Source organism: Panthera leo, chromosome B2, assembly GCF_018350215.1.
Source record: "Panthera leo isolate Ple1 chromosome B2, P.leo_Ple1_pat1.1, whole genome shotgun sequence".
NCBI classification, from domain to species: Eukaryota; Metazoa; Chordata; class Mammalia; order Carnivora; family Felidae; genus Panthera; species Panthera leo.
Genome location: NC_056683.1, coordinates 138504697 through 138528690, shown reverse-complemented (window position 1 = coordinate 138528690; position 23994 = coordinate 138504697). Strand labels below are relative to the sequence as shown.

Below are 23994 nucleotides of genomic sequence, written 5' to 3'. Positions count from 1 at the left end.
CTGACTATGTGTCTTTGATACTAAGTAAGTTTCATCGTCTCTCGGTCTTGATTATTCATCCATAAAATGAGTTTGTTAAGTGATACACATCTTTGTTTGTTTGTTAAGTGATATACATCTTTCAGGTCTAAAATCTGTAATTTCTGGAAATCAAGTCTAAGCACGGAAGTAAACAAGAAACCCAATCATAGAACCACACACTTCAGTTATGCCTATAGCTACAAATGTGTCACATGACTGTAATGGTCTCTGAGTACCCTAAAGTCAAAGGAAACAAATGATTCTCCATGGGAGAAACCAAAATCCATAAATATAAACAAACATACACATATATAAAAGTAACTCTTTAGTTTAAATTTTCCCTGAGATCCAAACAATCCAACTTTGTTTAATTTCAGTTCCCTATGTCTTTTGTGAAACATTGAAATGAAATGATATGAGTTTTATATCCTTTAATTTTAGAAGTACTAATAATAATGAAATGGCCAAAAAAAAAAAAAATGAGAAAGAATAATTCATTTTTAAATCCTCTTCAAAACAGATCCCCACAAACCATATTAGCTGAAATTTCTCAGATAAATAACGGGTTCTATATTTCTAATGATGTAGTCTTTACCTTTACAATTTCACGTTCACAATTGGTTATTACAGACATAGTTAAATAAGATAAAGAATGATGTGGCTAACAGGAGCTAATAAAATGCTGAATGATATGAGTAAGCTCAATGTTAAGAAATTCTAATAAAAACCTTAAAGAAAATTAAATCAATCTTACTCACAGATCTCTCCATATACAACTTATATTTCAATTGCACAGAAGAAAAGCAATTGCATCATAAGCAGAGTTTAAAATCAAGCATCCTATGCATACAGAGTTGCTTTTAAATGTCTCATATTCACAAATACAATATAACAGAATGGATCGAAGTCTTATCTTAAAAAAAATAAATTAAAAAACTGAAGAACATAAAGATTCCACAAGATTTTGCCTTAAGCCTGCTTCTCTTTTCTGTATCATCTCCCTAGAAAACTCTCAAAATTACTACTGTATTCAGCAAAATAGTAAAAGTAACTTTTGGTGGTTGAGATATGGGTAGTATTTCAGTCCTTCCATAGTAAAGATCTTCCTTTTATTCCAGGTTATTAAAAACGATCTCCCTTCAACCCAACCCACCAAATTATCTTTCTCAAGTTTTTAGCTCCTCCTGATCTGCCCCTCTTAGTGATTGATACCATACCCCTTTATTTACTTTGTCACTTAGCTAAAGCCCTGGCACCACCCTTGTCCTCATATCTAGCTCCTTATTATTATGAAATTTCTCTTGCATTCATCCCTTTTTCTTCTCCCTATTATCACTCTAGTTGAACCCCTCATCTTCTCTATACTAATTTAGCCTCCCTTCTAATCTCATCCCTCCATTGTCCTGCCCTGTTTCAAAGATACTACTCATTTTTCTGAAACACAATTTCAAAACCCTTCAGAATCTCCAATCCTCTTTGATTAAAAATGAGGTCTTACATACAGTGTACAAAGGCCCTTCATCAGAACATCCCTGGCCCATTTTCCATCATCTACCCAACCCCATCCCCTACCTAAAGCTTCTATTTTCTTGAAAATCATCTATCCTTTGCATCACATAACATCTCCTCTCTCATTCTGTATACATCATGACATACACAATAAAGAGCTTACACACAGTTTACACATGCTGTATCACTACTTTCTGTAACATAATATTCATTACACTACCTACTTGTAGTAATCTACTACTACTTTGTAGTAATCCATTCCCATTCTCACCCCTATTGGAATATGAATTGAGAAACAGAACACAGGTATCTAAGTTTTAAGGCTGATAACCACTCTGCAGAATACAATGCCTGATAGCCGGCACATATGCATAAAAAATAAAGCTCAAACAACCAGCAACTACTTCTTTGCAGCATTCTTTCCAACCACTAGTTCCTATTACATGAAAACCTTCATCAGCTATAATTACATTGTAGCAACTGGAAAATTCTAAGTAAAATAGAATGAAAAAATGGTCTAACGATCTTGAAGGACTTGTAAATAAAGAAGTTCTCACAGAATTATCTCGAATCATTAATTATTACAGCTGTAACAGGCCTAAGGCATCTTAATCCTTTGATTATGCAAATGAGTTAAAAAACTGGGAAATTCTGTACAAGGAATGATGTGGTATCTCTGGCCAACTCCTTTAAAATGTCAATACCCTTCAGCTAAGTTGGTTACAACCCTTGTTCCTACAATTGCCACAAAAGCAGAGACAGGCCTATAAAAAAGGTTTTGAGTTCTCCTGACAGAAATAGAAACAAGAATTTGGAAAATTTTGCTCAATAAGAGTAATTACCATAATATTTTTCTTGGTGTAAAAACTTCAAGGTGTTAATAATCCTTACAAGAGCAGTTACTCATACCTCAATAAAGTTTTTAAAAAGGGCACTTACTGGTTAATTAAATGCTTGTAGAAAAACTACTCAAAGGTAAAAATCCTTTTACAACAAACTTACAACATTGTAAAAACTCGCTGTGATGAGTTTTATTCAGTATTTAGCCAGGGACTAGATAGGTAACCTGCACATAGCTCTGGAGCTTTTATTAGATAAATAAATACTCACACTATCAGGACATGTTCTCCCTATTTCAAGAAAACTACATTTAGCAACTTCAGACAGTATTTTAAAACAATTTTTTTTAATGTTTATTTTTTTTAAGAGACAGAGAGACAGAGTTTGAGTGGGGAAGGGGCAGAGAGAGAGAGGAAGATATAGAATCCAAAGCAGGCTCCCTCCAGGCTCTGAGCTGTCAGCACAGAGCCTGATGCGGGGCTCGAACCCACCAGCTGTGAGAACATAACCTGAGCCAAAGTCGGACACTTAACCAACTGAGCCACCTGCACGCCCCAGATGGTATTTTTAAGAATCATTCCATTATCATTCATTCGTTAAAGCCTTAAAGACTAATGTATCTGAATAATATTTTTTAAAGATTCTATAACAGGGGCGCCTGGGCAGCTCAGTAGATTGAGCATCCGATTTCAGCTCAGGTCATGATCTCATGTTCATGGGTTCGAGCCCCAAGCTGGGCTCTGCCCTGACAGCTCAGGGCCTGGAGCCAGCTTCTCCCCCCCTCCCCCCCTCTCTGCCCCTCCCCCGCACACATTCTGTCTCTCTCCCTCTCTCTCAAAAATAAACATTAAAAAAAATTTTTTTTAAATTAAGATTATACAACACACATATATTTATCACTAAATTAAGTCTGGGTTCTTTGTCCCAATTAATGAGGCTTAGCTTGTCATCTTCTAGTGAGTTAGTATAGCTATAACCTGAAAGCATCAGGACTAAGAATCATTTTCAAATAAAAAAATCACACTTCACACACACACAAAAGTAGTATTAGTAGATGGGAAGCAATGAGCCAAGCTTTTTAAAGTGCCCCTTTTGCTGCATTTTTAATCCAGTTTTCAAGAAAATGCTCACTCTGCAATTAATATGAAAATAATTTTTTTATTTTTGTAAGTATTTCTTTTTAAGTTTATTTACTTTGGGGGAGAAAGACAGAGACAGCATGAGCAGGGGAGGGGCGGGGAGAGAGGGAGAGAGAAAATCCAAGCAGGCTCTGTGCTGGCAGCCGAGAGCTCAAACACACGAACCATGAGATCATGACCTAAGCTGAAACCAAAAGTCAGACACTTAACTGACTGAGCCACCCCAGGCACCCCTGAAAACAATTAATAGATAAATGTCACTAAATGAAAAAAACAAAAAACATGAATTTTATAAAACTGTGAAAACATCCACACACAAAACTGAATGTAAACTTGACGAGGGCAGATTTTTTTTTTTTTTTTGGCGGGGGGTAGGGTTGTGTTTTGTTGTGGAGTCTGTTTTGTACACTATTAAATCTCTAGAGCCTAGAATAGCATCTACACTTGGTGTAAGTGCTCAAAAATTTTAAATAAATTATTTTCACTAAGGCAGCTTTTTAAGTTGTTTGTTCCTATTGCTGATGTCCAAATAAGCCTATTATAAAGCCACAAGGAATATATCTTCCTGCTCAATTATAATTATTATAAGTAGCATACTATTAATCAAGTTCTCAGGTTTCAAAGTTTCCAGTAGGAGCCAGCAAGGTTATGGCCTATGGCCTATTTTTGTAGGCCCTCAAGCCAAGAACATTTTCATATTTTAAAAGAATTGTGAAAGACCAACAAGAATATGTGAAAGAGGGGCACCTGATGGCTCAGTCGGTAAATGTGCAACTTCAGCTTGGATCATGATTTCACGGTTCATGGGTTGGAGCCCCCTATCAGGCTCTGTGCTGACAGCTCAGAGCTTGGAACCTGCTTCGGATTCTGTGTCTCCTCTCTCTGCCCCTCCCCTGCTCTCTCTCTCTCTCTCTCTCTCTCTCTCATAAATAAATATCAAAAAAAATTGTTCTAAAGAATATGTAAAAGATGGGCACCTGGGTGGCTCAGTCAGTTAAGCGTCTGATTGGATTTCGACTCAGGTCATGGTCTCACGGGTTCATGAGTTCAGGCCCCATGTCTAGCTTTGCACTGACAGCATGGAGCCTGCTTGGGGATTCTCCTCCTTTCCCTCTCTCTCTACCCCTCCCCCACACTCACGCACTCTCTCTCAAAATAAGTTAAAAAAAAAAAAAATCTGTGAAAGAGACCTCAAGTGGCTAACACAACCTAAAAATATTTACTATCTGGTCCTCTAGAGAAAGAGTTTACTGGTCCTTGTGGATGGAGATTCCACTCACAAGAGAATGAAAGTTTTTTGAATACACACTTCTTTCACCTATGAATCTACAATATTAGAAACACATCTTTCACCTAAAACCTTCTCTACATCTAAACTTCTGAATTCTGGCTTTTTGATTTGAAAAATGTTAAGAAACATTTTTAAACCACAACATAAATGGTTACAAATGCTGAAACTAATAAAAAGGGAAGAATAAAGTTAATTTGGGTTTAATGTCTTCCACACTAAAGGAATAAAATACCAAAAATGGACAAAGGAAGAAAAAAACCAAAATGGAATACAAAAAAACCCAATCTAATTATACTTCAAATGAATAGCAGAACCACATTAAGGGGAAAAAATTAACCAAGCCATGTTTAAACATAGCATTTTGACTATATACCCTCAGGTAAAAAAAAAAAAAAAAAAAAAGAAAAGAAAAGAAAAAAGAGAACTATAAACAAATATTAAATGCTCATTAATACGTTTGTTTTCAGAGACATATGGTTTAGCAATTCTGAAACTACTTTCTGTGTGTTTTAGGTTTGATCAAATATGTAAATACACTGTGGGTAACAGAAACTAGTTTTCTTGCTGTCAGAGAAAGTAATTACAGAATTGGAAAGGGGAAAAGCTAGAATGAACCCTACAGTTGTTGGACTGGAAATGGAGGTTATCAGGGTGAATCCATGGCTTTTTAGATAGGCAGACAGTTAAAAACCAAAAATTTATGTGTATATATGTTTATGTACATATGTATACATGTATACATGTATACATATATGCAGTATTGTTATATATTATATACATATGTATATAATATATATAATTTCTAGATTAATCCACTAATAAATATCCACAAGAAGAAACTAGAATTCCTTGGAGGAATGGCTGATTCCAAGGCTGGGGTGGGAATATCTTATTATGTAAGAAAGAGAATTCTCAATACATAACGACCACACATCAAAAGGACACAAAAGACAGCTTGAAATAGCTCTGACTGGTCAAAACTGAGACACTCTCCATCAAAAAACCCCAATGATTAAAAAAAAAAAAAAAAAAAATCCACGAGTTCATACTGATATGCATACATATACATAAACACATTAAGGGGGAAGAAGGAAAAGCTCTTACAGAATGCTAATAATAAAGAAATGATAGACTTAGAAAATCACCTTTTGGCATTAGTACTGATTCAAGGCAAGAATTAAACAGATGCTTAAACAAATGGGTTAACGTTCGATAAGCAACAAGGTATGTGCTTAGTTTCAAAATACCTCCCCATAAGATACTTGTTACAAAGGGATAAATAGTATCTTTACAACAGAGAAACCTTGGGAGGGGGGAGGGGAGTTAACATTCCTATTAATGGGATAAATAGACACCATGTGCTTTCTGAGAACACAATATCATTTCTGCAGAATGCGAAAAATGTGTAAGCTTAACCTAATCATTAAGCAACAGAAGAAAACTCAAACTGAGAAAATTCTAAAAATAACTGGCCTATTATCATTCAATACAATCAAAGGTCATAAAAGACAAAGAGTTATAACCAACTGTTTCAGGGTAAAGGATACTGAAGAAACAAGATGAATGAATTCAAGGTGTGGAGTAGCATTTACTCTTTCCGTTATTAAGGACATTACTGATATAATTAATAAAATCTGATCAAGATCTGCAAACAACTGCATTATATCAAGGTTAATTTCCTGATGTTGATTCCTATACTATGGCTATGTAAAAGAATGTCACTGCTTGTAGAAAACAGCCACTTAAAAGTAAAATGAATTGCATTTCCTATCAAAATGCCTGAAAAAGTTTGTGTGTTTTCATGTGCATGTGAAGAGGGAGTGAACAAAACAGCAAAAATGGTTCATTAACATAATTAGGTAGAGAAGTCAAGATGAAGTGTACATAAAATCCTTCATTCTTGTAACTTTTCTGTAAATCTGAAGTTGTCAAAATAAAGTTCAAAAGTGGGAAAAGGCTAATTTATACTTGGACATTACGACAGTAAAAAGGAATTGTGAAAAACTGAGTGATAGTTCTTTACACAAGGGTAAGAACATATCTCAAGCAAAGGTTGAAACCTGGGTCTGTCTCTTCCAGTTTCAGCTCTAATACTTACAAAGTCACATTTTGTTGGTAAAACCACAACGGTGGCCTCAGTTTTCTAGTTGGTAAAAGGAGAGTAGCACCTATCCTTTTCTCAAAAGCTTATCCTAAACTTCCACTGAAACTTGATGGTTGGGGTCAAGAGGGTCAGAGCACACTATATACTGTAAAGTGGCTCACTTTTAACAATGGTAAACAAAAGTATTTCAAAAAGACCTAAGCCACACATCTTTCATCACAGCAAACAGCTGTTGCAGAAAGTAGGTATCTGCTATATATTTTGGTTTATAAAAATTTTCACTTACTCAACATTCTTTTTACCCATATACTTCAAATATTTCAATAAATTCAAACACCCCAATCTATTTATTTTTTTACCATAAAACTTTACAGTGTAAAAATCTTACTAAATTTTAAAAAGCCATGAACTAGGATTTGGTCAACTTATTTTTTTAAGTAAAATATAACTGACATAGAACACTATTAGTTTCAGATGTACCAGTAAACCTTTTAGGGACTGTGACCCAGTATAAAAAGATCTTTATATCATTTCCAAAATTCTATATACCAAGACGTAAGATACACAATCCAAAGTGTTTCATCTTTCACTGACAAGCTACTCAAATTAGCCCTAAGGAATCCAATCAAATTCAAAGAATAAGCATTTATAAGAAAGAGAACCCGATTTTTTCATGTACTTAAGCAAAAGTTTGCTTTAAAAATAAAAATACTTATTAACTTATTCTCCAAATTCATAAAGGTTTCGTCACCACTTAAGACAAGTTTTTAATCATTTGCATGTGGAGACAAATACTTCAGTGACAAAGGGAAACATTCCTACAGCTGTTATGCAATAGTTACGATTTCAAAATAAAAACTGATTTCTATAAACACATGATACAAAATTTGGTATAAAATAAAACTTAATGTAGCTCATCTTGTTTTCCCACTATTGAAACATAAGACCATGTTCTTGTTGAAAGAAGTCTACTTACTCATGTCTATTTTGAATAACAGATGAGCATTCTAGACTCTTTAAGGCAAAATGCTGAGAGGAGCAACCAGAAGTGAGAAGGGCTGCGGCTAGCCAGTCCCCAAAGTGCAGAGCCCCAGCGTCGGGCCTGCCCGCACAGCCTCACCAGCTCTGCACCACCTCACTCAGGCACATAAGGCGGATCGAGGCAGGGGAGGATTAAAAGAACATCAGCTCCAAAAAGGGTATGCTTCCTGCTTGTCTTGTTTACCACTGTGTCCCAGCAGACAGAAAAGTGTCTGGTACATGGGTAAGCACTTTATTGGCTAAATGAAAGAATAAAATCCTAGGTCTTTCAAATCAACCTACATAAATTATATTAAGTTGTGGAATTACTGTAAAAACAAATTTGGCACACATTAACTTCATAGCCATAACTGTGTTTAAGACACGTTAACAAATATTCTCTATTCTCCATTCCGACCAAATGTGGTAAGGTCAAAGTTACCGAGACACTTCCTGACCTATAGTAGACGACACAATGCATTTACATATCCTTCCCTGAGTTTAAAATATGGTGTGTAAGAAATTCTTGTAAAACCAGATCAGAAGACCAAATGCATAAAATTAAAAACCAAAGCACAAATGCATCGTTTATCATCAAACTTGAGATAGAATTAACTTACATAAGAATTTACAGGCTACAGAAAAATTTCTTTTCAGCATTTATTTCTCATATCAGTAGCTCTACCAAAATCTGCTCCTTCATAATTAGAAAACCAAAAATTTGATGTAGTCTTTTTGTTTCTCCAACCCTGCAGTATATCTGTCAATGATCTATCATCTTATAGTTTGAAGAACTTCCTCAAAATATAAGATGTATTTTATTTCCAACCACCAAATTAACAGGTTTGCAATTTATTCACATTAAATAGGTAATGTTATATTCCTTTTGCATTACAGTAAAGTTATGTGGAGCAGAATGTAAGTAAATGCAGCAAGAGTATATATGATTTATGCTCACTATTAAGCACAATAACTTTTTTTTCCACTTAACCTATTTTTTGTGAAGAAATTCAACTATTCCCTAGATGTTCTCTTTAAGATTACTAACATATTCGAAGTGACAAAATTTATTCCACTTCCCAAGTATGGCCCATATAATCAAGACATCATTTCACTTCCAATTTAAACCTAGTATTTTCCAAAGGGCCTGCCTTATGTGCGTTATAATCATCTTACTATGCTTCTTGTGTCCATGCTGCTGGAAAAAGCAGTCTGTACAAGCAGGAGTAGAGGCACAATCCTGAGAGAGAGGAGTAGAGAAAGATGTTGAGAAAACAAAACCAGATAAAATGAGCTCATTCGAGTTCAGGAGCTCAGCCAGTGTTCAAGGTCAAGGTTGATTACATTTTCTCATACCATTTTGAGTTAGAAGTTGTCCAATAACAGCAAAACTGGCCCTAGAAAGAGATATCTGAAATTCCATGTGCGACTAGTAATATCATCACTAATTCTAAGCCAACTATACTTCTAAAAAAAGAAGCAAGCGATCATAAAATATGACTATTTAGGAATCTGGGGAATACAGATGTCCCCTAAATGTCAACCAAAGTTACTATAACAAACTCAGTGCTAGCCTAAATAAAATGATAGAGCTATTTCAATCTTGCCAAAAAAATGCTTACATTTAATCTTGAACAATTAAGACTATAACACTCCCAAGCATGTTCTCAAAAAGCATTATTATCAATCTCCATTATCCTTGTTTTCTAAATTTTCAAAATAATATAAGGAAAAACCCCACAACTTTTATCATACATTGCTTTAAAATGAAAAACAGTAAAGCAAAAAAAGGTTTGGAAATAGCATAATCAAAAAATGAAGCTTAATCTAACTAGAACCTTCAAATGGAATAGTCCCCTCCCAATGATCTCTCCTTAGTAAACTGAACATTACAAACAGATCAGAGTTTCAATTAAAAAATTTCTACCCCCACATTAATTTTATATTTAATCAAAGAATCTTCTAACAGGAAACCTAAATATCTCAAATCAATCATTTTCTTTACATAGGAGAAAACCAAATGTCCAGAAATGTTAACTACCTTGATCCAGGTCATTCAGTCCATAGAATACCACTCATTCATTCATTCAAGAAGTATTTATTTGACACACACTATGTATTAAGGTACTGTGCTATGTACTGAGGATATGAGGCAATGAAAATATATGGTCACTGTCCTCATGAAACTTATCGTCTGGTAGGAAAAACTATTATTATATTACTTACAGTAATCACTAAGAGTGAAAGTACAGTTTTCTAAGATCATGTAATGGGAATTAAATCAGTGATTCTCAACCAAGGTCTATTTTGTTCCCCAAGGGGCATTTGATAATGTGCAGACATTTCTGGTTGTCACAATAGTGGCACCTTGTGGGTAGAGGCCAGGATCCCTGCCAAACTTCATATAACGCACAGAACAGCTCCTCACAACAAATAATTATCCAGCCCAAAACATCAATAGTACTGAGGGTGAAAAACCCTAATCTAAACCACTGGAGCAGGGAGGCGTTAGTGAAGGGTTCCTCCCTTTATAACACTAAGTATGCCTATCTTTAAGAGAGTTTCACAGCATGGAAACAAAAAAGATGGCTTGATTGATACAATTAACCAGAGTACTCACTAGAAAGTTAAAACAGGAAAGGAAAGGATTAAAACAGGAAAGGAAAGGAAATAGGAGACAGATTCCCTGGTAGGTGAAAATGAAACAGAAATGCAATGTCTTCTGGTCGCTTCACATAAAATTCCTTTCCTGAACCACAGACAAAAGAAAAATACACAAATAAAAACAAAATTCACACGTTTTTATTTATTACTCCCTCTACCTTTTCCACTGTTCACCATCCCATGTCTACTACTAGATACTGGTGGGAAGATTATAAAAAGTCCTATAGTTGGACAAATGAACACTATGGAAACAAAACTGGAAATGAAATAAAACAGAGATGGGACTTCACTTTCAGTGTGAAAGACAAGACACAGAAGAGGAAAATGTCCTAGGTGTTAACGTGACTCTTAAAAGTCTACATCTGCTAATCTTGACTAACTGAAGGATCCTAAGGACAAAACACACCAAGAATTTAGGCATCCTAAAGATGATAAAAGGTACTAGAACCATTTCAGAATTTATGAACCAAGGCAAATCCAAAATTTGCATTGTGGTAATTTACTGGACACATCTCAAATCTACATATCTGGTTCTTTATTATCCCACTCAGCCTTTTCTGAGCAGCAAGAGAAATGGATCATGATAGAAAAAACAACTATAGTAATTCAACAAGCTATACAAAGAATCTAGGGGGAAAAAACTGATCACTAACTGGTATTTGATTATGTTAAAGTATTAATGTTAACTTGTTGAAGTATAATAAGTCCTTAAAAATTTAAAGAATCCAACACACAAGTAAAATTCATTTCCTCTAATTACTTTGTCTAAGTATAGCCAGTGCATAACAGATGCTTATATTTTCCATGTATTACTTTAAGAGCTCCTTGATCATGGGGGCGCCTGGGTGGCTCAGTCCATTAAGCGTCTGACTTCAGCTCAGGTCATGATCTCACGGCTGGTGGGTTGGATCCCCGCATCAGGCTCTGTGCTGACAGCTCAGAGCCTGGAGCCTGCTTCGGATTCTGTGTCTCCCTCTCGCTCTCTGCCCCTTCCCCACTCACACTCTGTCTCTCCGTCTCTTAAAAAAATAAACATTAAAATAAATAAAAAAATTATTTGAAAAAAGAGTTCCTTTATCATGAAAGTGCCCTCTCCAATTAAGTTATGATTTTCTGAGGAAAGAGTTATGCATTGCTAGTCTTTTTCATCTTTTCAAAAACAAAGTAATAACCCTACCACAATGACCACCATTCAGTGGCATTCTTAGGGACAGCTCACATAAAACTGCCGCATTCCAGTAATCAGCTGTGGTCCTAAAATAGTTAACAGAATTTAAGCAGACCAACGAGTCCCCTTTCACTGAAGTGAGAACTCTAAACCACCGTAACAAGGGTATGACACCATCTCGGAGCAGCTACAACTACAATACTTGTAATGGTAATAATTCTCTCAGTTAACTGCCCAGGTCAAGCACTGACTCTTAGGGAATCTTATATTCCAATGTGGACAAACTTTCTTTCATCATTTCAGAACTGACATTACTGCTCCTGGGATTAACTCATCACAATGATGACGCTTATCTGTAAATGACGGCTTTCTCACAAAACTAGCACAGTGGGCACTTAAATATCAGTTCTTAGACCTCAATCTCATTGAACTCAAGATAACTAAGGAATTTACCACATAAAGGATCTTCTGACAGTGATTTTGAACACAGGGAAGGAGAGGGCACAGACTCCCTTTGACAGATTATGGTGGGTAAGGGTGGGGGCAGCAGCACCTGTTGACCATGATTCAGAAACACGATGCATAAGGCATGAATTTTCAGACTGAAACTCATCCATGGTTTGTAAATTAAAAATCTATATTCTTAACTTGGGTTGGCTGGCTGGCTCAATCGATAGAGCATGTGACTCTAGATCTCAGGGTTGTGATGTCAAGCCCCACGTTGGATGTAGAGATTACTTAAAAATAAAATCTTAAAAAAAAAAATCAATATTCTTAACTTTCAAATCTCTGGTACTGTATGTCCCTATTTTCAAGCCAATGCTGGAAGGGGGTCAATATTAAAAAACCTGAGAACTGGGGTGCCTGGGTGGCTCAGTCAGCTGAGGGTCCAACTGTTGGTTTCAGCTCAGGCCGTATCTCACAGTTTGTGAAATCGAGCTCCTCACGTTGGGCTCTGTGCCGACGGCATGGAGCCTGCTTGGGATTCTCTCTCCCTCTCTCTCTGCTCCTCTCCAGCTCTCCCACACATGCTCTCTCTCTCTCAAAATAAATAAACTTAAAAAAATAATAATAACCTGAGAATTAGCAAGCCATAAAACCTAAGCATATTTTAAATCAGGCTTTAAAAGCCAAATTCACTATAAGTAAACATTCTAAAACATCCTTTTCTCCTAATACTATAACTCAAGATTCTTTTTTTATTTTTACCCTTTACGATACATGATTTAATGGAAAATATTCATTACTGAACTATTTCCCATGACTATATGCTTGCTTGTAACAAAATTACTACAACAGCAAGCATTACATTCGCAGAAACTATATTCAAAATCAGAAAAAAAGATTATGTATTTTGTGTTTAAAACAAAAAGTATATTCCTCTGAATCTTTTTTGACAGTACTTCCCTCCCCCAACACTCTATGACTCCATATTGCTATTTTTAAGCTAACTCCACATTCAAACATGGTGAAGTTTGAGCAGATTAGTAAATAAAAGTTGAAAGATTTTCTAACTTCTTTGAAATCCATAGGGAGAAAGGGGAGCGCGCTACGTACACTAAAATGGAACTACTACTGCCAATTTCAAATTCCTGTAAAGACTAGATGAGAAAACAGGTTAAATATACAGCTAGCCATGTAAATATTAGGCCCCCTATCCTTAATGGCAATACTAAATTGAAAAACTGATATACCATTTCTATTCCACTGTGCTCTATTGTGACAACCATAGTGTAGTTAGCACCTTTACTCTATCACATGAGGGATCCTATTCAAAATTTTGTGGGGAGGGCGGGTGCTGCAGTGAGGGAAGATATATATTAGGAAACCCCTAGACAAACAGAAGAAACACCCATCAAAAAGGGGTGAGGTAGGAGCACCTGGCTGGCTCAGTCAGAAAGGCATGTGACTCTTGATCTCCGAGCTGGGAGTTCTAGCCCCACGTTGGATGCAGAGATTACTAAAAAAATAAACTTAGAAAAAAAAAAAAAAAGTGTGGGTGGGGGTAAGTCAAATCACTGCACTGGAAATAAGAGAAAGGCTTTTTTTAAAAAATATGTAATTCTTAAAACTTTAACATTCCATAGTGCTGTAACACAGTATGTAGCAAATAAAAAGGCTACATAGAGCTGTTTTCTTTCCCGCACAGCTGAGAAACTATTAGCAATAAATTGGAACATACAGTACCAATATTTTTTCTTTTAGATTTTAAGCACTACATAGTATTGCTGAAAAAACCAAATTTTGTAGTTATTAGCTGTCAATTCATAAATAAAATGGAAAAAAGATTTCCAAGTCTACCGCTCTGTTTATTAAATGGTTAAAAAAGAGAAAGAAAATCCAATACCAAAAAAGAAAATCCTTTATAAAAAAAAAAAAAAAAAGTTTGTTTTCATCTGTGTCATTGCTGTGTACTGTAATATGGAGAGCCCAACTCACACGAATGTTATCTAACTTTTATTTAGCCTCTTTGCTAAGCTTCCCAAATGCCAATTCTTAAAAAAAAGAAAAGGAAGAAGAAATAAAAGAAAAAAAAATGTAAGACAGTTTTAAAAAAAGCATTATCCTCTTCATATTATCAACAGTAACATGTCTGGTATTTTAAAAGGTGAATATTTAAGATTTTGTTAATGACACTATTGAATAGAGTACCAGCACTTCCGCATCAGAAGTTCATAAAATTCATGCGACTTTAGTTAACATCACATTAAAATTCTTTCCAAGACAGATAAGGATAATTCTGGCTATGTAGATAGGTGCTCGTTATGTTTAATGTTTGCATTAAGATCTATTTACGTCGGAGTTTAAAAAAAAAAATAACGTACTTTATTAAAACCTGTCTCCTTTCAGACTAGTGAATTCAATTAAATAGTGAAAACTGGACGCCTGCTTTAAAATCCAGTGTTAGATTTGACATTATGAATGAGCCCGTGGGAAAGGCTTCCCCAACATCTTCCCTCTCCTGAAGCACAGACCTCTGCCTACCATTTGTGTCTTTATGCCCTAATGATGAGAGGAGGGACAAGTAACAATCCTGCGTCCCCATCAACCATTCTCTTAGCGTTAAGTCCCTAGCTGGCAGGTTACCTAGCCAACAGTATCTCAAATATAAACAGTACGTACAACGTGACCATAGATCATCACCCCTGTTAGGTTCCCTTCCTGTACTACCCTCATCGGTGCCTGCCTCATTAAGGACCCCGGGGAAGTCTGGGCAGCGACGTCCGCCGTGCAGTTAACATCCCGCAAGCCCACGAAAGAGGTGGGCGGGCCAGGCCTCGGCGGAACTGACCCCGAGAGACCAGCCAGGAGCCTCCGGGGGAGGGCCCAACGGGGCCTTCCCTCCAACCCCTAAGCCACTCAATAGGGCGCCGGAGACACCGGAACCTCCCTCCGCCCCGGGGCGGCCCTCCCCCAGCCCTCCCCTCGGACTCGGGGGAGGGGCGCGGGGCAGAGAAACACCCCTCCCCCTCCTCCCCGACACAGCTAGGCCGCCACTCGCCCCACCCTGGGAAATCCTGCAGGCCCGCACCCACCCGGCTCACGCGGGCCTCGTCCCGGTGGGAGGTATGGGTAGGAGGGGAAGCTAGACTGCAATACCAACCTCGCTATTGAAGGTTTTCACAGCCTCCATGTTGTCGGTGCGGAGGCCCCGAGCCCGGCGGCGGAAGAGGCGGCGGCCACTGCACTGGGTGGGAAGAGCGAGACGCGGGCGGCGGCGCCGCCGCGAGGAGGGGCGCCGGCGGGAGACCCGGCCGCTGCGACCCTGGGGCCGAAGCGGAAGGGCAAGCACTGGCAGGGAAAGACTCCCTCAGGGGCAGCGAGGCTCCGGCATGGCCGCTAGGGCGGGCGGAGCGCCGGTCTGGGGAACACAGGCGCTGCCGGGGCGGGTCGGCAGCGGGCGGGGGAGGGGCTGGGCCGCGGCGCCTTCTCTTCTCAGCCCCGCTCGGTCTCGGTCCTCCGCCCTCTAGCCCCGTCCCCTACACTCCCCACCCCCTCCTTCTTCTTCCTTCGTCAGACTCCTGTTTCACCTCCCCGCCGCTCGGGCCGCAGGAACCAGCAGCGCACAGCGAAGACGGAGGAGGAAGCGCTGGCAGCAGCGGCTGCGGCATCCAATATGGCGGACGCGAGTCGGGCCGCGCAGCTCGGAGATCCGCGGCGCCGGCCAGCGCGCCCCCTGGTGACTGGACCGCGCGGGCCCGAGCGGCCGCGCGGAAACCAACGAGCCAGCTCGGGCCAGAGCGTCGCCGCCCGGAGGTCCCGCTCCGCTCGGCCCGGGGCGGCCAGCTCCTCGCCCCCTCCTCGCGCCTTGCGGACGCGGGAGCGAGCGCTGCGGCGGCGTGGGGCGCCGCGGCCCGCCCTTGGAGGGCCCTGCAAAGCGTTTCTCTGAGAAATGCCAAAGTGTCCCCGTAACACGACAAGTTTGGGAAATAATGTCCACGTTTCGGTTGTTTGCATGTGGATTGGCCCCTTTACGTGAGATGCTGGGTTCACGTGCCTTTGAGAACTTCACTGGACAGTGGCCTAAAGGTTAACAGCCAAGAAAAAAGTTCCTAGTCATTCATTTATTTAGTAACGATGAGTCCATGCATTTTAATAGCGTCTCGAGGAAATGTGAGAAACAAAAGCCTCGGATCCGGATGGGGGCAGGGGGACGAGGGAAGCACGCACACAGCCAGCAAGCAGCTCCGAGCAGGAAATGCACGCTGCATAAAATCCAGGGGGACTGGTGCACAGACAATGAGAGCATTTGTCTGTGCGGCGGGAAGCGGGTCCCAGATGCACGAGATTTGTATAGGTGAAAGGGAAACTCATTTTTAATGGCAGATGAATTATTTTAAAGGAATTTTGCCCTTGGTTGTTTGGAGTTGAAACGGTGAATACAATATTCGTGATGAAAAGGGAGATGCTGCTAGCAAAATGCCTGCTCTCACTTTGTGCAATGTAAAATAACCAATACCAAATTAAAAGCAAAATTTATTGAAATTAAAAGTTAGGGGTGTACCACCGAACCCCAAACGCTGCAGTCCTCTTGCTGAGAGTCTTTTTTTCAGCAGTCACCTCCCAAGTTCACTCAAAGGAACGGGAGGAAAATGGCAGGATTTTATGCTGGGGGATTGTTGGTCTCAAGGTACTTTGGTAAGAGCTGAGCCCAGAGCCTATGAAACGGAGAGGCATGCCCTTCTTGATTCCCTAGGGTCTAGGTCTACTCATTAACAACTTTAACATGGGGGCTGGCTACTTAAAAGGTAAAAAGGGCAACTTTTTCATCAGTAAGAGCTTATATTTCTATCTTCAAAACCTCAAATGTGGTCACAAAGTGCTCCATGTCCTTTGGCCTCCAATCCTCATAGGCCTGGCGCTTATGATCTCTTGGCCAACAATTGTTATAGCCTCCTAACTGGTCCCCTGCTTGTCGTCCTAAAATTCATTCTCCAAACTAGCCAGAAGGACTTTTTTTTTTTTTTTTTAACACAACTCAGATGAGGTCACTTCCTTGCTTAAATCCCTTTAGAATTTTCCTATTGCTCTTCAGATATTGTCATAACCTTTTACCAGGGCCTGAAGGCCCTGCCTCCCAGGGCTCATGCTACTCTGCCTTCCTATCTCCACTCTGTCCACCCTGGCCTCCTTTCTGTTCCTGGGCAACACTAAGCATTTTCCTACCTAGAACACTTGTATGTGTCCCTTCCCTCTGGGATGCTGATGCCGGGATTCTTTTCATAGTTGACTCATCCTGTCCTAGAGGTGAGGTCTCTCCTAATCAGTCCATCTAAAGTAAAAGTAGTGTGCTAAATTTGCACAGTTACCCTACTCAGTTCTATTCAGACCAGATTCTAAAGCTCAACATCCACTGCTTTGGCCTGTCGGGGATTATTTATTCAGTCATTCATTAATGAACGTTGACTGAATTACCTAGGCCTGAGAGAGTAAAATGCAATACAGGCTAAAGAATAAAGCCAGTTGTTAATATGTTACATGGCTTGATTTTATAAAGCTTCCACGCCGGAAAGATAGCAAAGGGCATACTTTGATCAAGAGAAGGAAAAGAAGAGGGAAAAAGTAGAGGACAGCCTGAGCACTGAGATGAGAAGGAAGTAAAGCAAGAGGAAAAGTAGAGAAAGATCAGAGGAGCTACAGGGAGTCTGGAGGAGGCCCAGTGCAACAACTAAGTACGATGTTTTGCACAACCACGCATACCTCTACAATGTGAACATGGCAATACCCATATCTATAGTGTATGTACGTGTGTGTATTAGTTAGGGTTCCAATTCCCAGTATGACAAAACAAACCAATCTAAGTTAACTTCAGCATACAAGAATTCACTATTAGGATGTGGGTAGGTTTTGTCCTTGATTCCAAAGTCAGGAATGCAGATGGGCCTAAGAAACCAGAATACAGAAACCCTAAACAGCACCCTAATCTCTGCTTACCTGCTTTCATTTTCTTTCTGTTACTTTATCCAAATCTGTTTTACTAGTGAGATAGGACTTATGTTCCTGGCTTTATAGTTCTAAACACCTAGAGGACTTGACTGAACACTTTCCCGCTTTCAAATTCCAAGGGAAGGAGATGGAATTTAATTGATCCAACTTGGATTAGGTGACCATCACCCAAAAACTTAAGGCCATTAATTCATATTTTGAAGAAGAATGATAGGGGAAATAGTAGGCAGAAGTATTCCTGCCCCTGGAAGAGATATGCCCATTATAAACGATGAAACTCACGTTTTAGAGTTTGTGACATTCTCTTCTGAATGTGGTATCATGGGCCTGTCCCTTCGGATTTAGTCATTTCTGGGAATAACTCATAGGCTCCAATTCGCCGAAAGGTCAGAGTCTAGAGCAGCACTCACCACAGAACTTTCTGGGATCATGGGAATGTTCTACATCTGTGTCACCCAAGTCAGTAGCACTAGCTCTATGTGACTATTATGTACTGGAAATGTGGCTCGTGCAACTGAGGGAAAGAATTTTTATTTTTTATTTCACTCTAACTGATTCAAGTTTAAATGTGTGCTAGTGACGACCAGATTGGAAAGCAGAGGTCTAGCTAGAGAGGACTTGCTCCTGTGGATAGGGCACTTCCTAGGTACAAGGGAATAGTTGTGAGATGACACGAAGCAAAAATCAACTTAATTATCAGCTATCAGAAGTAACAATATGTGTATATAAGGGGTTTCTTTAATGTTTATTTTTGAGAGAGACAGAGCGTGAGTGGGGGAGGGGCAGAGAGAGGGAGACACAGAATCCAAAGCAGGCTCCAGGCTCTGAGCTGTCAGCACAGAGCCCGATGTGGGGCTCGAACTTGGGAATGGTGAGATCCTGACCTAGGACGAAGTCAGATGCTTAACCAACTGAGCCACCCAGGTGCTCCCATATATGAGTTTTTGTTTTTGCTTTTGTTTTTAACTGGGACAAAAACCTGGAGCATTGTTTAAACCAAAACTCATTCCCATCCAATGGGGGGGGGGGGGGATGAAAACTTGAGGATCCTTCGAAAACATTCTGGAATGGCTTGGGAAATAAAGGTATAGAAAACAAATGGGATATTATACAGTCAATAGAAATGATTAGACTTGGGGAATGGCATGGTGGTTCCTCAAAAATTAAACATAGAATTACCGTATCATCCACCAAGTCCACGAATGGGTAAATGTCCGAAAGAATGGAAAGAAGGGACTTGAACAGATATTTTTACACCCATGTTCATAGCAGCACTATTCACAATAACTAAAAGGTGGCAACAGCCCAAGCATCCATTGATTGATGAATGGATAAGTAAAATGTGGTATATTCACATATAATGGAGTATTATTTAACTTGAAAATGGGAGGGATTTCTGACACCACAACATGCATGAACCTTGAAGACATTATGCAGAGTGAAGTAAATAAGACACAATGAGACAAATATCACATGATTCCACTCATATAAGGTACCTAGAATAGTCAGATTCATGGAGACTGAGTAGATCTTGGTTGCCAGGGGAAGGCAGGAATGGGGAGTATAGAGTTCATCTGGGGATGATGAAAAAGTTCTGGAGATGGATGGTGATGATGGTTGCACAACAATGTGAATGTACCTAGTGCTACAGAAATGTACATTTTAAAATACTTAAAATGATAAATTTTATGTCAGGCATATTTAACCACAGTAATTTTTTAAATGGTTAGAATAAGAAATATGGGAAATGCATTTGATAGACTACTAAGTACACAGGAGTAAGATAAACTGTTAATGTATTTCAGCTGTAAAAATACATATGCAAAAAGTGAAAAACTATATTTGAAAAGTATTTTAGTGTGCCGGGATTGTGAGGTGTTTTTTTTTTTTTTTAAGATTTTATTTTTAAGTAATCTCTACACCCAGTGTGGGGTTCCAACTAAACCCCAAGATCAAGAGTCACATGCTCTACCAACTGAGCCAGCCAGGCACCCCTTTACAATAATTCAATCTTTTTGTATCTCATTTTTTTTTAATGGGCACGCTATAATTCACCAAACTTGATACTGAAACCAAGTGGTATAAGAGGGTCATAAGATACTGAAGATACAAAGTAAACATTTTGCTTTCACCAGCTTAAATTAAGTAGCAATTTTGAGTTTGGTAGGTGTGTTCCATTGTCTGTTAAAGGGTGGCTCTTCAAATGGCTGAAGGTAAAACAGAACATATCATCACCAGTAGTAGCAGTAGTCAAAGACCAAGGAAGACTTCTACATTTCCAGGCTCCATAGTGTAACTATCGATTTAAACTGAACGTTTCCCCTTACAACGAATAAACCAGCAGATTCACGTCTTTGCCCTCACAATGAATCTTTCCTTACTTCTAACACACACACTCCTGATCCAAATTATTTGCTTGGCCTACAAACACAACCTTCACTTGTTGCCCCCAGACTTTCCGAGGGAACACTACTGCAGGTTGCCTGTGAGAAGGGGGTATTTTGCCCACCTTAGAGTTTTATGCCACTGCTGTGAAATGAAAGAGCCTGTGATGACTACACAAATTTATGTTCATTTCACGTCATTGAGGAAGGGACCAAATTATTTTGCTGTTATAGAGAAGGCTCAGGTTGTGATAAAAGAGGTTATATTGCCCAAAAGGCATTGACTTATGTCCCTAGACATGGTCGAACATTCTGCTACAAACACCTGTTTTTTTTTTTAAGTGTTTCTTTTTATTTATTTATTTTTTTAAATGTTTTTTTTTTTTAATTTATTTTTGAGACAGAGAGAGACAGAGCATGAACAGCAGAGGGGCAGAGAGAGAGGGAGACACAGAATCCAAAGCAGGCTCCAGGCTCTGAGCTGTCAGCACAGAGCCCGACGTGGGGCTCGAACTCACGGACCTCGAGATCACGACCTGAGCTGAAGTCGGACGCTTAACCGACTGAGCCACCCAGGCGCCCAAACACCTGTTTTAAGAAGGTACAATGATGGGTGGCGTCAAGGTGGCCCTTGAAATGAGGCCTCATGGGGTTTCAATAAATTGCGATCACTGTGTTTCTCATATGTTGATAAATTAGTAAGTTAACTTAATATATGCAGAGTAGATCAGTGCCTCATAGACAAATTAAAGATAATCAAACACACTGGAGTCTGATATACACTGCTAGAATGCAAATGAGTTAATTTACCATTTTTTATGTCTTTTTTTTTTTTTTTTTTTTTTTTTTTGCACAGAGGGGGAGAATGCACAAGAAGGAGAGAGGGGGAGAGAGAGAGAGAGAGAGAGAGAGAGAGAGAGTCTTAAGCAGGCTCCAATCTCAATGTAGAGCCTAATGCAGGGCTCGATCTCATGACCATGAGATCATGACCTGAGCTGAAATCAAGAGTCAGATGCTTAACCAACTGAGCCACGCAGGTGTCCCTACTATATCACTTTTAAGTGACTAGAATTCCCCTACTATTCAAGACAAAGTTTTTCCTATCAAGATGCCTGGGAAACAAATAATCTGAAGGTTACTTTGAATCAGTAAATGCCAAAAAGGAACTTTAGTGACTAGAACTTCTATATCCTTCTCCACAACATATACCCAAGCTTTAGTGTTCCTTTTTCCTAGACTGTACTGAATAAACACTGCAAACATCTCTAGTATCTCTTTTGTTTTTAGGCTGACATCTCTTGGCTAAATTTTTTTTTAAGTTTATTTATTTTGAAAGAGACAGACACAGCGTGAGCAGGGGAGGGGCAGAGAAAGAGGGAGAGAGAAAGAATCCCAAGCAGGCTCCACACTGTCAGCACAGAGCCCAATGTAGGTCTTGAACTCATGAAACCATGAGATCATGACCTGAGCCAAAACTGAGAGTCAGAAGCTTAACCAACTAAGTCACTCAGGCACCCCTTTTGGCTAAATTTAATGCCTATAGTAAGACTAGCAGAATCACGGTCTTCTGAAGACCTAACTCTATCCGTTCTATATTAATTTTATAGATTTTAATACAAATGTGAAGGTTCTCAAGGTGTTTTTTTTTTTAATCAGTTTTGAATGATGCTATGGGCTGAATTGTGTCTCCCAAAAGACATATGTTGAAGTCCAAATGCACAAGTACTTCAGAATGGAACCGAATTTGGAGATAGGGTACTTCCCCTGCCAGCTTGCATTCATTTATTTACTTATCTACCTATCTATCTATTTTAAAATAAGCTCCATGCTAGGGGTGCCTGGGTGGCTCAGTAGGTTAAGTGTCTGATTCTTGACTTCAGCTCAGGTCATGATCTCCTGGTTTGTGAGTTCAAGCCCCACATTAGGCTCTGTGTTGATAGTGTGGAGCCTGTCCCTCCCCTCTCCCTCTCTCTCTGCCTCTCTCCTGCTTGCTCTCTCTCTCCCTCTCTCTCTGCCTCTCTCCTGCTTACTCTCTATCTCTCTCTCTCAAAATAAATGAAAACAAACTTAAAAAAACAAACATAAAAAATAATAAAATGGGCTCCATGCCCAATATGAGGCTTGAACTCACAACCCCAAGATTAAGAGTCGCATGCAGAGCCAGCCAGGTGCCCCTCCCCCTGCCAACTTTTTTGAGGTATGACTGAACAATAAAAATTGTATGTATTTAAGGTATACAATATGATATTTAGATATTATACATTGTGAAGTGATTAGCACAATAAAACTAATTAACATATCCATTACCTTACATAGTTACCACTTGTGTGTGTGTGTGTGTGTGTGTGTGTGTGTTAAGAACACTTGAGATTTACTCTTACCAAATTTCTTTTTTTTTTCTGTTTATTTATTTAATTATCTATCTATCTATCCATCTATCTATTTAAGTAAACCCTACATCCAACATGGAACTCAAACTCATGAGCCAGACCAAGAGTCACATGCTCTTCTGACTGAGCCCGCCAGGACCCCCTCTTAGCAAATTTCAAATATACTTTATATTATTATTAACTGTAGTCATCATGCTGTACATAAGGCTTCTAGAACTTATTCATCTTATAATTGAAAGTTTGTACCCTTTGGTCAATACTTACCCCCTTGCTCCCCAATCTCTGGAAACCACCATTCTCTCCGTTACTATGAATTCAACTTTATTCTATTATTTTTAAAGTTTTATTAATTTAAGTAATTGCTACACCCTACATGAGGCTCAAACTCACGCCCCCAAGATCAAGAGTTGCACGTTCCTCCAACTGAGTCAGCCAAGCATTCCTGCTATGAGCTCAACTTTCTTTTAGATTCCACCTGTAAGGGAGATGATGCCATATTTGTCTTTGTATGCCTGGCTTATTTCATTTAGCATAATGTCCTCTAGGTTCATCCATGTGGTCACAAAGGGCAAGATTTCCTTCTTTCTCATGGCTGAATAAAATTTCATATACGTATATACATATATATGTATATACCACATCTTCCTTATCCATTTTCTGTCAACAGACACTCAGTTTGTTTCCATATCTTGGCCACTCTGAATAATGCTGCAATGAACACAGAAGTGTAGCTATTTCTTCTAGACAGTGATTTTATGTCCTTAGAACATGTACACAGAAGTAGAATTCCTGCATCATACGGTAGTTCCTTCTTAGTTTTCTGAGGAATCTCCATACTATTTTCCATAGTGCCTACACCAATTAACATTCCCACCAACAACGCACCAGGGTTCCCTTTTCTCCACATCCCCACCAACGCTTTTTATGTTTTGTCTTTTTGGTAGTAGTCGATCTTACCAGTGTGAGGTGGTATCTCACTGAGGTTTGATTTGTATTTCCTTCATGACTAGTGACACT

At 39.1% G+C, this 23994-nt stretch overlaps 1 protein-coding gene across 1 annotated transcript in view; it reads right to left on the bottom strand.

The window, feature by feature from the left end:
* Positions 1 to 15962, bottom strand: part of SCAF8 (SR-related CTD associated factor 8) — a 158918-nt gene extending 142956 nt beyond the window's left edge. Inside the window, 4 exon segments of the mRNA XM_042940135.1 lie at positions 9101 to 9130; positions 9132 to 9164; positions 15361 to 15444; positions 15788 to 15962. Of these exon segments, the coding sequence (XP_042796069.1) occupies positions 9101 to 9130; positions 9132 to 9164; positions 15361 to 15444; positions 15788 to 15868 (228 nt within the window). The 5' untranslated portion in view covers positions 15869 to 15962.
* Positions 15963 to 23994: the final 8032 nt, after the last annotated feature.